This window comes from Ranitomeya variabilis, chromosome 2 (assembly GCF_051348905.1).
Source record: "Ranitomeya variabilis isolate aRanVar5 chromosome 2, aRanVar5.hap1, whole genome shotgun sequence".
NCBI classification, from domain to species: Eukaryota; Metazoa; Chordata; class Amphibia; order Anura; family Dendrobatidae; genus Ranitomeya; species Ranitomeya variabilis.
The window spans coordinates 238,766,544-238,781,743 of NC_135233.1; the positions used below are offsets into that span (position 1 = coordinate 238,766,544).

General features: G+C 50.4%; 1 protein-coding gene across 2 annotated transcripts in view; it reads left to right on the forward strand.

The window, feature by feature from the left end:
- Positions 1 to 15,200, forward strand: part of UBA1 (ubiquitin like modifier activating enzyme 1) — a 42,512-nt gene that overhangs the window by 20,419 nt on the left and 6,893 nt on the right. For both annotated transcript variants that reach the window (XM_077284217.1, XM_077284218.1), the window contains exons 8-17: positions 486 to 618; positions 721 to 818; positions 929 to 1,075; positions 1,169 to 1,345; positions 1,427 to 1,537; positions 1,639 to 1,719; positions 1,807 to 1,962; positions 2,057 to 2,222; positions 3,070 to 3,266; positions 3,683 to 3,747. In XM_077284217.1, the coding sequence (XP_077140332.1) occupies positions 486 to 618; positions 721 to 818; positions 929 to 1,075; positions 1,169 to 1,345; positions 1,427 to 1,537; positions 1,639 to 1,719; positions 1,807 to 1,962; positions 2,057 to 2,222; positions 3,070 to 3,266; positions 3,683 to 3,747 (1,331 nt within the window). The remainder of the gene's footprint in view (positions 1 to 485; positions 619 to 720; positions 819 to 928; positions 1,076 to 1,168; positions 1,346 to 1,426; positions 1,538 to 1,638; positions 1,720 to 1,806; positions 1,963 to 2,056; positions 2,223 to 3,069; positions 3,267 to 3,682; positions 3,748 to 15,200) is intronic.

Below are 15,200 nucleotides of genomic sequence, written 5' to 3' on the forward strand. Positions count from 1 at the left end.
CGGCCGGACAGTACTTAGGGAAGATGGCCTCTGTGTATCCTAAGGGTTCGCTCCCCTAGGATTTCACAGGGCATGTCCACGGCCGAGCATCCAACGTCGCAGGAAAGGGTACGGGGATTAAACTCGCCGTGCTCGCCTGTTGGTGTTTTGGGGGAGATTGGACCCCTTAAAAGGGTCCGTCGCCCCCTTCATCCTCTTGCGCAAAGTGAAAAAAATAAAAGTAAAACGTCTGGGAGAAAAACAGACTCAGTGTGCCTCCTACGGACACTAAGCAAAAACTGGTATTATCTGGTGCTAGTGGGCGGTGTATACTGCAGAGGAGGAGCTAACCCTTTTTTGTATTTACTTAGTGTCAGCCTCCTAGTGACAGCAGCATACACCCACGGTCCTGTGTCCCCCAATGTGGCGATAGAGAAATAACTAGTTCTGACAGAAGGGGTCCTGTGCCGCTCCTGGTCTACATGCCATGATGTGTGTTCTCGTAGGATAGCCCAGGAGTGGTCACCTGTTTGGATGAGGCTCGTCATGGCTTTGAAAGCGGCGATTATGTAACCTTCACTGAGTTACAAGGCATTACGGAGCTGAACAATGCTGATCCCGTGGAAATTAAAGTGCTAGGTATGACTGACCGTTACTCCCTCATCCCTCTTGTATCACCGTAACCAATCCCTTAATGTTGGTGCCTGTGATGTTTGCATCATACTTGTTCTTTCTCTGCAGGACCCTACACCTTCAGCATCTGCGACACAACGAAGTTCTCGGACTACGTCCGTGGGGGCATAGTCAGCCAAGTAAAAATGCCGAAAAAAATCAGCTTTGTAAGTGGCTGAGATGCTCAAACTTCTGCTGTCAAATTGACCTTTATTTTGCAGAAAATCCCCCAAATGCTGTTGTTTTTTTTTTTGTTTGTTTGTTTTTTTCCGTCCAGAAATCCATAAAAGAATCTCTCCAGGAGCCGGAGATACTGATTACAGATTTTGCCAAGTTTGACCATCCTTGCCAGCTGCACTTGGGTTTCCAAGGCCTCCATTCCTTCCAGAAGAAGAACGGACGGCTTCCCAAGCCATTCAATGAGGTGAGGGGTCTGTGCCTCACACATACTTTGCCTGCAGAGCTATTAAGATCTGTGATTTACTTACATTTTTTTTTTTTTTTTTTTTGAGGACAGGCTGATGCTATTGAGTTGCTGGCACTTACCAAAGAGATCAATGAGAAGTTATCTGGATCTGCGAAGCAGGAGGAACTGAAGGAAAGTCTCCTGAAGAAGCTGTCCTTCCAGGCGACTGGAAACCTTGCCCCCATTAATGCCTTCATTGGGGGACTAGCAGCCCAGGAAGCCATGAAGGTACGGTACCCATCCAGGTGTATGCTGTCCGGGTCATCGTGCGGGCGCGTTGGTCATACTGACCTTGGTTTTATGTTTCAGGCCTTGTCAGGAAAGTTCATGCCAGTTATGCAGTGGTTGTACTTTGACGCCATTGAATGCATGCCGGAAGAAAATGAGGATTCCCTACTGAACGAGGAGAGTTGTAGTCCTGTAAGTGCGCTCCTCCTGGACTTTTTTTTTTAACTGCAGGGCTTATAATATGAAATCTGCTTATTCCTAATACCTTTTTTGCTTCCCCTCCCCCCTAACAGAAGAAATCCCGTTATGATGGGCAAATAGCTGTGTTTGGATCTGAATTTCAGGAGAAAATTGGCAAACAGAAATATTTTCTGGTAAATACTACTCTACTGTCCCCATATATTAGGCCAGGCCTTTTTTCTTTAGAGGATGCACATAGATCTTGAATGTCTCCTGTATAGGTTGGTGCTGGCGCCATTGGCTGTGAGCTGCTTAAAAACTTTGCCATGATCGGCTTGGGGGCAGGAGAAGGTGGTGAGGTCTTCGTGACCGACATGGACACCATAGAGAAGTCCAACCTGAACAGGCAGTTCCTCTTCAGACCCTGGGATGTAACGGTGAGTTCCATGTTAGTTCTGTCAAGCAGCTGCCGATCTGTTCTGCTTTCCCATTTCCTGATTTTTATTTTTATTTTTTTATTCCTGCAAACAGAAAATGAAATCTGAAACTGCCGCTGCGGCAGTGAAACAGATGAACCCGAGCTTGAATGTGACCGGGCACCAGAACCGCGTGGGCACGGACACGGAGAAGGTTTACGACGACGATTTCTTTGAAGCACTGGATGGCGTGGCCAATGCACTTGATAACGTGGATGCTAGTAAGTGGCCTACAGGCACAGAATTAAAGGGAGTGTCAGCCCAAGCGGACATAATCTTGTAGCCTCAAAGATCGCTGTTGCATCAGCTATGCTAATTAGGCTGCTTGGTGCGCCCTGGGTGTGGCAGAGGTGCAGTGCACTTACACCCATGTAGCTTTCATTTCCCCGCTTACAGCACTGGTGATTGACAGTGTTCGCTTGCTCGACCTTTCTCTGAAGAAAGTGCGTGGTCCAGGCAAGCCTGTTCTGTCAGTCACAAGTGATGGAGACAGAAACATGCAAAACCCATGGGCAGCATAGTGCACGGAGCCTTTTGGCCACACCCAGGATGCATGGAGCAGCATAGATATCAGAAGAGCGGCAGCAAAAAGATTTTTTTTTTTTTTTTTTTTAGAAGGTGCTGTATCCCCCTACAAGGCTGTGTGCGTAGTTTACACTAGCCTTTTGGGCGGACAGACCCACTTTCATCCAACATGTAGGCTAATACCCATCTACTAGAATGGCAATATCAATACGAAGGCGATCACTTGTGAGGTCTCTTGTCTAAAGCCCCACACAGCGTAGAGATTGACTGTCAGCGATATATCCCTAGTCCTCCATACACAGGAGCACATGCGGCTCGGCCGTTCGCTCTTATCTGCTGGAGAAGCAGAGGCGCAGCCCTCGGAAATCTGCCATGCTGGGTACTTCTGATCCCTCACATCTGTTGGTCACACTGGATATCTGCGAGTTCAGCTGACAGTCTCATTTTGTAAGGGGAATGGAAGTCTGTGGGTGTCGTTTGCTTCGGTCCTGTACCTTTGTCACTTTGCGTTTTACTTTTGTCTTCTTTCCATCATGTCTGTAGGGATGTACATGGACCGTCGCTGCGTGTACTACCGTAAGCCGCTTCTGGAATCCGGAACCTTGGGAACCAAAGGGAACGTTCAAGTGGTGATACCTTTCCTCACAGAGTCCTACAGCTCAAGTCAAGACCCCCCAGAAAAGTCCATACCAATATGTACCCTGAAAAACTTCCCGAATGCCATCGAGCATACCTTACAGGTGACTATAAAGGGGGCACGGTGGCCCGGGGACAGGAAATAGGTTCGTAGATTAGTTTCACGGAAATGGTATCTAACATTTGAGGTATGACTGCTGTACTGGAGATCTCAGTGGCTGCAAATTGCTTGGATATTTAAGGGCTTTTTTTCTGTAAAAGATTGATAAAGATGCCTGATGGCAGAACCTTCCAACTTGGAGCCAATGACAGCTGGACTCTGATCACAACACACAGTCCACCCAGCAAGTCTCCACCCTAGTGATGCGGCTTGCCTCTTTATAATTTCACGACTTCTTTCCAGTCCTGCAAGTATCAGAACGATAAATGATTCTGCCATGTCACCTGTAGCCGCAGAATATGCTGCTGTTATTAATGGAGCTGGGAAGTGCCCAGGCCTGACAATGTATTTGCTTTTCAGTGGGCTCGGGATGAATTCGAGGGACTCTTCAAGCAGCCGGCAGAAAATGTCAACCAGTATTTAACGTGAGTGTCAAAACTTTTTTTTTGGTCCTCTAATAAAGGCGTCTTGTTGGTGTCATGTTTGGATGGTGAAAAGATCTTCCACTTGATCTATTTTTTTTTTTTTTCCTCTGAAAGGGACTCTCCAGATATGACCGTATTGTGTAATGACCATTACAGGTCACTGATTCTTAAACATAGAATCGTTGTTGTGCTCCAACCCCTTTAGACCCCCCACACTAAGGCGCACGCTGCATCTAGCCACCCTGCTGAACAGTCAGCCATCCTCTGGCCAATGGCTGCACAACTGTGTAACAAAATGGTGCGTCCGTTGACTCACCCACACTTCATTGGGGGACACAGGACAACCATGGGTGTATGCTGCTGCTAGGAGGCTGACACTATGCAAAAAAAAGGAAAAGGCGTAGCTCCTCCCGGCAGTATACACCCACCAACAGGCACCAAGCACCTCAGTTTGTGCTTAGTGTCTGTAGGAGGCGGACCTGGATCTTCAGGTCTGCTGCTAATCTTGATTCCTTTACAGGTTTTGTTGTTTTTATTAACGTTTTTGGCTTTTCTTTTTCAGATACAGCATTCAGGGATTCAGGGTGCAATCTTCCACCCTGCCTCCCCAGGAGGGCGGCTGAGCGAGCAGTGTGGTGTCGTCCGCATCGCAGTTCTTAGACCGCCGGCAGGACATTATCCCCTGTCACCCTCCCAGGTGCTCCAGGGTCTTTATGGTGGTGGTCCTTGCCAAACAGTCCCCCTCACCCCTCTCCTCGGAGAGGGCTGAGAGGAAGACGGTGGTCACCAGCGGTGACCCTCCCCCTTGTTTTGGGGTCGAGGCCGTCTTCTGGACGAAGGATTCTGTTTCCAGCGACCCCTCTCTCATTGGGCCCCTGGTCGATCCTCTCTACCTCTACCTGTGGAACCGGAACATGCAGGTACAGCGCTTCAGCAGCCGCTCCCCCGCAGCAGTATTTCCCTGTCTATATGTACAGCGCTTTCACAGTCACGGACGGTTTTTACTTTCACTTTCACCGCTGCAGCCGGCCACGCCCCCTCCTCGGGCGCGCTTTTTCGGTGCTCTTTTCCTCCTCCACTCAGAGGGGCTTTTACATCCCGGGCACGCCTTTCCCTTTCGGTGCGGCCCTATCAAGGAGCCTTGGCTTATTCCTCTCAGTACAGCACCGCCCTTTCTTCTCTGCTGGCACTTCCTGCTTCAGCAGCTCCGTGCACAGGAGACATTGCGTTGGGGAACACGGACAACTCTGCTCTGCGGTGCGGTAGGATTGCGACCCTATATTGGCCCCTCCCTCGGTATTATCCATACCACTGCAGGCCCTTTAGTCTTTTCTGTAGTATAGTGCTGCAGAATTTCCTTATGTCCAACTCTTCTGGAGCCTTCCTTACCAAACCTACCATAACTCACTACGCCTGTGCTCGTTGTAAGATAAAGTGGTCTGTAGGTCAATCGTCGCCTCTCTGCCTGTCCTCCTGCCGTGTCTGTCCCGCAGGAAGCTTCCGAATCTCGAGATGGGGGTGCTCCCCCTCCCCCTGAGTGGGCCGTTGCTATGTCGCAGTCGGTCTCTGATTTGACTAAAGGTACCTTCACACTAAGCGACTTTACAACGATAACGATAGCGAACCGTGACGTTGCAGCGTCCTGGATAGCGATATCGTTGTTTGACACGCAGCAGCAATCAGGATCCCGCTGTGAGATCGCTGGTCGTTGCTGAAAGTCCAGAACTTTATTTCGTCGCTGGATCTCCCGCTGACATCGCTGAATCGGTGTGTGTGACACCGATCCAGCGATGTCTTCACTGGTAACCAGGGTAAACATCGGGTTACTAAGCGCAGGGCCACGCTTGGTAACCCGATGTTTACCCTGGTTACCATTGTAAAAGTTAAAAAAAAAAAAAAACACATACTCACATTCCGGTGCCCGGCGTCCGCTTCCCTGCACTCCTGCATCCTGTGTAAGTGCCGGCCGTAAAGCAGAGCGGTGACGTCACCGCTCTGCTCTGTGGGAGATGCCGGAGATGTTCGGCGCTGACACAGGATGCAGGAGGAGTGCAGGGAAGCGGACGTCGGGCACTGAATTGTGAGTATGTGTGTTTTTTTTTTTTTTTTTTACTTTTACAATGGTAATCAGGGTAAACATCGGGTTACTAAGCGCGGCCCTGGTTACCAGGGGACTTCGGCATCGTTGGTCGCTGGAGAGCTGTCTGTGTGACAGCTCTCCAGCGACTAAACAGCGACGCTGCAGCGATCGGCATCGTCTGTATCGCTGCAGCGTCGCTTAGTGTGAAGGTACCTTTAGGTATCTCAGTCCCTGGTCCAGGCGCTTGAACATCTTCCGCAGCCTCCTTCAGCCACTAGTGCTCCGACCGTCTTCCATGGCGAGTCGGCCGCACCTGACCCTGAACCACAGGGAGACAAATCTGCTAGCCGCTCTAGAAAGAGGACTCTGTCTGGCTCTTCGTCTGGTTCTCCAGGTCCCTCCGCAGCGCTCAAGCTGCTCTTCTCTTCCCAATTCCCCTCTTCTGAGGACATTGGGTCTGATGTGGATTCCCAGTCAGGTTCTCACTCCGATTCAGACCAGGCTTCCAGCATGCAGGCTGTCATAGATAGTCTTATTTCGGCTATCTCGCAAACCCTTAAACTAAAACAAGATGAGGTTTCCCCCCAGGATTCCTCTGTCTCCTTTAAGCGGGTGAAGCGTCCCTCTCGCTCCTTTCCTACCCATGAGGAGTTTGAGTCTACCCTGTCTAAACACTGGGAACATCCTGAAAAACGTTTTTAGGGTAGAAAACAACTGGACGTGCTCTATCCCTTTAGCGCCGATCTTCTCTCCAAGTGGGCTGACTCTCCCAAGGTCGATCCACCCATCTCCCGTCTTTCCTCCAAGACTGTTCTTTCCTTACCGGACGGCGCATCGCTTAAGGACGCATCGGACAGACAAATTGAGGCGCTGGCCAAATCAGCTTTTGAGGCAACGGGTGCTTCCCTCTGCCCCAGCTTTGCTTCCACCTGGGTGGCTAAGGCCATATCTGCCTGGGCCAAGATTCTCCGCCGGGGCTTTTTGGCTTCGGCCTCCCCTACCGAGCTGGCTGACCTCGCAGACCAGATTAACCACGCAGGGAAATACCTTCTCACTGCCTCCTTAGATGCAGCAGCCTGTTCAGCCAGGGCAAGCAGCAACATTGTGCTATTCGCCGCATTCTTTGGCTCAAAGCATGGAATGCAGATGCTCCTTCCAAAAAGTCTCTCACCAACTTGGCGTTTCAAGGTTCCAGGCTTTTTGGCGCTCGTCTGGATCAAATTATCTCAGACGCAACTGGGGGCAAGAGTACCTCTCTCCCCCAGTCCAAGCCGACACGCTTCTTTAACCCAAAGGGTCCTCGAACATTTCGTCCCTTTGTCCGTTTGCAGCCTCAGATTCCTCTTCGCAACAAGAGCGACCCGCTACCACGGGTGAACGTAGAAAACCCTCTTACAAGCCAGCTCCCATGTGGAGATCCAGGGCTCCACCTTCCAGGTCTTCCGGACCTCGTTCCAACAGATACCGTTCCAAGTGACGGGTCGCCCCAACCTGGGAGTCTTTCCAGGGTGGGAGGCAGTCTTCTTCTCTTCAAAGACACCTGGCTGTCAGTGATCAGCGACGCCTGGGTCAGAGAGATTATCACCTCCGGGTACAAGATCGAATTTTCTACCCTCCCGGAAAATCGCTTCTTTCTCTCTCGCCCCCCAAAGCAACCTTTCCATTTACCCAGCTTGCTTCAGGCCGTAACGTCTCTGGTCGCCGCCGGAGTCTTAGTTCCCGTTCCTCTTGAAGAATGTTTTTCCGGGTTCTACTTGAACCTTTTTGTAGTCCCAAAGAAGGACGGGTCTCTCCGCCCTATCCTGGATTTGAAGCTTCTGAACCGCCACGTACGATCTTGCCACTTCAGAATGGAATCCCTGCGGTCAGTGATCGCCGCCATGGAACCCGGGGAGTTCCTCTGCTCGGTCGACATCCAAGATGCGTACCTTCATGTCCCCATCTGCGTACGGCATCAGAGATTCCTTCGGTTTGCTATCGGGGACAATCATTACCAATTCACGGCTCTCCCCTTCGGTTTAGCGTCTGCCCCCAGGGTCTTCACCAAAATCATGGCGGCGGTCATGGCCCTCATTCGTTCCAGGGGGATCCTCGTTATCCCCTACCTGGATGATCTGTTGATCAAGGGGTCCTCTCGTCTAGACTGTGCCCACAGTCTCCAGGTCTCCCTGGACACCCTGACCCGTCTCTGCTGGATATCAACCGGAACAAGTCCTCTCTGATTCTGTCCCAACGACTGTCCTTCCTGGGCATGGTGTTCGACACGAACTTAGCTCGGGTCTTCCTCACAGAGGACAAGTTCTCAGTACTCCTCAAGGCGGTCCGCCTTCTCAAACGCCCAGCCCCTCAGTCACTTCGTTTCTGCATGGGAGTCCTGGGAAAGATAATGGCCTCCATGGAGGCTGTTCCTTTCGCCCAGTTCCACACCTGCCCCCTCCAACTATTCCTCCTATCCACCTGGAACAGGTCCTTGGACTCCCTGGACCGTCCCGTCCACCTTCCTCTCCAGGTCCGTCAGTCCTTAACCTGGTGGACGCTGTCCTCCTCTCTCCTGAGAGGAAGATCATTTCTCACCCTTCAGTGGCAGGTCATCACCACCGATGCCAGCCTTCTCGGGTGGGGAGCAGTCTTCCGACAACACACGGCCCAGGGCCGTTGGACCACTCAGGAAGCTCTCCTTCCCATCAACCTTCTGGAGATCAGGGCAATCTTCCTTGCGTTAATCCGCTGGCAGTCTCTTCTATCGAATCTTCCCGTCCGCATCCAGTCGGACAACGCCACGGCCGTGGCGTACTTAAACCACCAGGGCGGGACTCGCAGCGGCCAAGTAATGGTAGAAGTGGCAAAGATTCTTCGGAGGGCGGAACGCCACGTTCCGGCCATATCAGCCGTTCATATCCCCGGGGTCGAAAACTGGGCAGCCGACTTTCTCAGTCGCCAGGGCCTAGCAGCGGGCGAGTGGTCTCTCCACCTCGCAGTCTTCAATCAAATTTGCCTCCGCTGGGGTACGCCAGACGTCGATCTTATGGTGTCCCGGATGAACCACAAGGTCCCTCAGTTTGTCGCCAGGTCCCGGGATCCTCTTGCTGTCGGCCACGACGCCCTGGTAATTCCATGGTCCCAGTTTGTTTCCCTATCTGTTCCCACCCCTCCCCTTGATTCCAAGGGTGGTAAAGATCAAGTTGGAAGGGATTCCAGTCATACTGATAGCACCGGACTGGCCAAGGCGGCCGTGGTACGCAGAGCTCGTAAACATGCTCGCGGACACTCCTTGGAGACTCCCGGATCGGCCAGACCTCCTCTCGCAGGGACCTCTCTACCACCAGAGTTCTCAGTCGCTGAGTTTAATGGCATGGCCGTTGAGGCCGCAGTCTTAAAAAAAAAAAAACTCTGGTCTCTCTTCCCAGGTCATACAGACCCTGATCAGAGCCAGAAAACCGGCTTCTTCCCGTATCTACCACAGGTACTGGAAAGCGTTCTTTCGGTGGTGCGAAACCAATGAAGTTTTTCCAATGTCTTTTTCTCTTCCTGATCTTCTCTGTTTCCTCCAGTCTGGTCTCGATTCGGGCTTATCCCTCAGCACACTCGAGGGACAAGTGTCCGCTCTGTCGATCCTCTTCCAGAGTGACCTTTCCTCCATTCACCAGGTTCAGACTTTCCTACAGGGAGTTGCGCATATCGCCCCTCCTTTCCGTCCTCCCTTGGGACCTTAACCTGGTCCTTGGCGCTCTTCAGGCTGTTCCCTTTGAGCCTCCTCATGACGTGCCCTTTTCCCTTCTCTCTTGGAAGGTCGCCTTCCTCATTGCCATTACATCCATCAGGAGGGTCTCCGAGTTTGCAGCCCTGTCATGTCGTTCCCCCTTCCTGATTCTTCATCAGGATAAGGTCGGATTCTTCATCAGGATAAGGTCGTTCTTCGACCGGTTCCCGAGTTCCTTCCCAAGGTGGTCTCGGCCTTCCACATCAACGAAGACATTGTCCTTCCATTTTGTCCTTCTCCGGCTCATCCTTTGGAGAAGTCCCTTCACAAGCTTGACGTGGTCAGGGCCATTCGGGTCTATCTTTCTAGAACCGCTCCTTTATTCGGACTCCCATGACAGCACCACGAGAGAGGGGATCCGCCCTTTAGGAACAGGAAACCCACAGATACAAAAGGGCGGCACCTCTCCCACGCATCAGTTGGTTTCCTGTTCCTAATGGGACGGGATCCTGCAGAATTTACAAAAGGATCCCAGGCCGACCGGCCGACTCAGGTAGCGAGGGGGTCTCCTACCTCGGCCGGTGCGGAGTTCCTGGAAGATGTCGCGATGGTCCTGGTAGGGCTGCATGTCGGCAGCATTCCAGCAGGGAGCAGGTCACCAGTGGTGTCCTGTCTCCAAGGCAGCGCTAGGTGAGTATGTCCCCTGGGTCTCCTCCTTCTGGGGTGGCTGGGGTCTCTGTTTGCGGCGGTGCTTGGGGGCGCCACCCGAGGGGTGCTGCGGCTCTGTCCGGCGTCCTCGCCGCTCTGTGCGCTGATGGAAAGCGCTGGGAGCCCGGGTGACGTCGGAGGGAGGAGCCGGCAGTCACTTCCGGGTTTCCGGGGTCCTGCGCATGCGCAGTGTATCCAAGATGGTGGCGCCCACCAGTATAGCGTCGCCGGCGTTCTGAGCCCCAGAGATTACCACCTGCACCAGGGGGAGGCCTGTAAAAGCAATCAGGGGAGCGCTAGGCACAGCTGCTGACCGGAGGAGGGGCTATAAAAAGAACTCCGGATCGTGATCCCTTGCTTCTGGCCTCATATTTGGTGAAGATGGAGGACGAGCACGTGCAGGTGCTAGAAGAGGTGTCCCAGAAGCCTAAAGGGAAGGATCGCGACAAAAGGAGTAGTGAGTCTGGCCACAAAAGCTCCTCCAGACAGGGGTCTGGAGCGTCAGCCAGAGAAAATCCCCCTCGTATTCCGGTACTTTTTCTTTGGGCAGCGCTGGTAAGTGATCTTCGTGAAAGTTCACCCAGTGACATGATTCCCCTCATATGTTCTATTATAGGGGAAGAAATGTGCCGGGAAGGCGAAACACAGGGAATGTGGTATCTGCGGGGTTCCCCTACCTGATTCGTGCCCTAAAAAATTATGTGGCCCTTGTATCCAGCAGACGGTGAGGTCTCAGGAAAGGGGAGGGGGTGAGAGCATTATATCTACAGGGATTAGATTGCTTTACTTACCCCCTCAGGTAGCGGAGGAATCCCTTACTATGACCACCAGCTTGAAAGAGATGATCAGAATGGAGGTCAGACAATCCTTAAAGGGTCTTTCTCAAGGAGGAAGTTCTAAATCTAAAGCTCCATTACACTCCGATTCTTCAGTAGAAGAGGATAAGGAGGAAGTTTTCTCCGGTTCAGCTGCATCGTCCTCCTCCTCGGATGAGGACACCGCCCGCTTCTGTCTGCCCCTTGAACGAGTGGATAAGCTGGTTAAAGCGGTCAGAGGAACGATGGGCATAACAGAATCGAGACCCCAACTTTCCAAGGAGGAAATCATGTTTAGTGGGTTGGAGCAGAAGAAACGCAGAGTCTTTCCGCTCAATGAGAAAATCCAGGATCTTATCATTAAAGAGTGGAAAAAACCCAAGAGAAAGGGTTCCTTACCTCCAGCGCAGAAGCGCAGATATCCATTTGATGATCCAGCGGTCACCAATTGGGAAAAAGCCCCTAAGTTGGATGCGGCAATAGCCAAAGTGGCAAAACGGGCCTCTCTCCCTTTTGAGGACATGGGGACCCTTAAAGACCCCCTTGATAGAAAAGCGGACACCTTTCTAAAGAGTACCTGGGAAATGGCGGCCGGTGCCTTGAGGCCTGCGGTGGCTTCAACCTGTACAGCCAGATCAATGATGGTCTGGCTGGAACAATTAGAGACCCAGTTGAAAGAAGGTGCATCAAGGGATTCTATTCTGACTGCCTTACCAGTGATCCAGGAAGCAGCTGCTTTCTTATCAGATGCATCCATTGACTCTGTCAAAATGGCTGCTAGAGCAGCAGGTCTCTCAAATGCAGCCAGGAGGGCTCTGTGGCTGAAATGTTGGCCAGGTGATATACAATCAAGGTCAAAACTTTGTATCATTCCATGTAAAGGGGAGTATCTATTCGGGCCCACCTTAGATGAACTCCTAGAGAAAGCGGGAGATGACAAAAAGAAATTCCCCAATCTGCTTGGGTCCTACCGTCGTCCCTTTAATAAGAGAAGGTTTGGTCGCGGAGGGAAGCGTACCTTTTCACCTTCAAGGGATCGGTCTAGGTGGGATGACAGACGTAGACGAGGTACGGGATATATGTTCCGTCGTTCCTCGAAAGAAAGAAAGAGGACAAATGACTAGGAACCCCGGTGGGGGGTAGACTTTTACATTTCGGTTCGGAATGGTCGGAGATCACGAATAGTGTCTGGGTACAAGATACTATTTCTCGGGGTCTTACACTTGAGTTTTGCCATACCCCACGGGATAAATTTATGTTAACTCCCTTGCGCTCTAATCCCCTAGAACAATCTGCTCTAGAAGAAGAGGTGTGGTCTCTTTGTTCTAAGAAGGTTCTTACACAGGTTCCGGAGGCTGATAGAGGGAAAGGATTCTATTCTCCTTTGTTTCTTATTCAGAAACCTGATAAGTCGTATAGAACCATCATAAATCTCAGGCATCTTAATAGTTATCTGGTTAAGCATACTTTTAAGATGGAGTCCATCAGCTCAACAATAAAGATACTGTTCAAAAACTGCTTTATGGTGGGATTTAAAGGATGCCTATTACCACGTACCTATTCATGTGGATTTCCAGCAGTTCTTGAGGGTAGCCGTATTAATGGGAGGAGTGGTTTATCATTTTCAGTATAGAGCTCTTCCTTTCGGTATAACTTCAGCCCCTAGAGTATTCACAAAAATAGTGGCGGAGGTGATGGCTCACTTGCGGGAATCTAATGTCCTTATTGTCCCATACCTTGACGATTTCCTCATAGCAGGGAACTCGGTAGAACACTGTTTATCCCAACTAGAACTAACTAGGGTTAAGTTGGAACGCCTGGGCTGGATAATTAATTTTGAAAAATCTCGGTTACAGCCTCAAAACATTCAGAAGTTCCTAGGTTTATTATTAGATTCAACTACACAACAGTGTTATCTTCCGGAAAATAAATTAACTCAGATTCAGCATCAGGTATTAAAAGCAATTAATACACCCTCTATGACCCTTCGGCAAGCCATGTCCCTGCTGGGGTCCCTCACATCGTGCATTCCAGCGGTAAGGTGGGCACATTTTCATACTAGATCCCTCCAGAAAGAAATTTTGATTAAGGACAAGATCTTGAGGGGTGTATTGGAGGAAAAGATAACTTTAGAACCAGCGACTCTCGAATCCCTAAATTGGTGGCTGGATAGGGATAATCTGTCGGCAGGCGTTCCCTGGATGATAGATGTATCCCGAGTGGTAACTACGGATGCTAGCTCCTCAGGTTGGGGGGCTCACATGAATGACATTGTAGTTCAAGGCCAATGGGAACCATACTCAACATCTTCATCCAATCAGAGAGAAATATTGGCAATCGAATTGTCAATTAAAAAACTCCTCATGTATCTGCAGGGCCACCACGTCAGGATCCTCTCGGACAACCGGGTGGCAGTCTCCTATATAAATCATCAAGGAGGTACACGCTCCGAGACTCTGATGCAGATCACAGATCGTCTTCTCCGGATGGCAGAAGAGAATTTACAATCTTTGACTGCTCTACACATCACAGGAAAAGACAATATAAAAGCGGACTTTCTCAGCCGCAACGTTCTAAAGCAAGGAGAATGGTCTCTAAATGGAGACATCTTCAAGCAGATTGTCCGCTTATGGGGTCGACCAGTGGTGGACCTATTTGCCACGAAACAAAACAAAAAAGTAAAAAACTTTTGTTCCCTAAATCCCAGGGAAAATCCACTGGCAGTGGACGCATTCCTCATAAAATGGGATTTTTCTCTGGCCTACGCCTTCCCACCACTGAACCTGTTACCTCTAGTGGTGAGGAAAATCAGAGAAGATCGAGCGAGACTTATTCTGATTGCGCCCTTCTGGCCCAGGAGAACTTGGTTTTCATGGCTCAGGACGATGTCAGTGGGCGATCCCTGGGTGCTTCCAGACATCCCAAATTTACTCTCCCAGGGGCCGATACTCCATCCACAAGTGAAGGGACTTCATTTGACGGCTTGGAGTTTGAGCGGTCATTGTTAGAGAATAAAGGCTTCTCTCCTAAATTAGTTGATACCCTTTTAAAAAGTAGAAAGCTAATGACAACAAGAATCTACTCCAGGACCTGGAGAAAGTTTCTAACTTCCTCAGAATTTAACATTAAGGATGGGGTACCAATACGTCAAATATTGGAATTTTTGCAAAGGGGGTTAGAGTTAAAACTCTCCACAAGCACATTAAGAGTACAAGTTTCAGCACTTGGGGCCCTGTTCTCATGTAATATTGCGGGCAACTACTGGGTGTCAAGATTTATTAAGGCGGTCGGGAGAATTAGACCGTTATATAGAAACAAAATGGTTCCATGGGATTTAAATCTTGTCCTTTCTTCTTTGACAAAGCCCCCTTTTGAGCCGTTGAATGAAGCCTCAGTCAGGATGTTGTCTCTCAAAACAGCTTTCCTAATAGCTATAACATCAGCTCGCAGAATAGGAGACATCCAGGCGCTCTCTAGACTTCCCCCGTATACAGAATTTCTCCAGGATAGAGTTATCCTTAGACCGGACCCAGCCTACTTACCAAAGGTAGTGTCCCAGTTTCACAGATCGCAGGAGATAGTTTTACCTTCATTTATCCCTAATCCTTCTAACCCTAAAGAAAGGGAGCTCCATACCTTAGATGTCAGGAGATGCCTTCTTCAATATATCTCGGTCACTAATGATTGGAAGAAGGATAATGCACTATTCCTGTCCTTCCAAGGTCCAAGGAAAGGGGCTAGAGCATCAAAATACATACTTGCTAAATGGATTAGGGAGGCTATCTCTCTTGCTTACACGACAGGTGGGGGTCCAGCTCCGCAGAATCTGAGGGCACATTCCACCCGAGCCATGGCGTCATCCTGGGCAGAGAGGTCTGGAGTGTCGGTCGACCAGATATGTAAGGCGGCCACATGGTCATCCCCTTCCACCTTTTTTAAACACTATAGGTTGGACTTGGGGTTCTCCTCAGATCTCACCTTCGAGTTAAGGGTGCTACAGGCTGTGGTCCCTCCCTAAAAATGGCTTACATCTCTGTAAATCTCTCGTGGTGCTGTCATGGGAGTCCGAATAAAGCATTAAGCTACTTACGGGTAGCGGCATTTTTCAGAGGCCCATGACAGCACCCTTAGTTCCCTCCTTTTTCACATG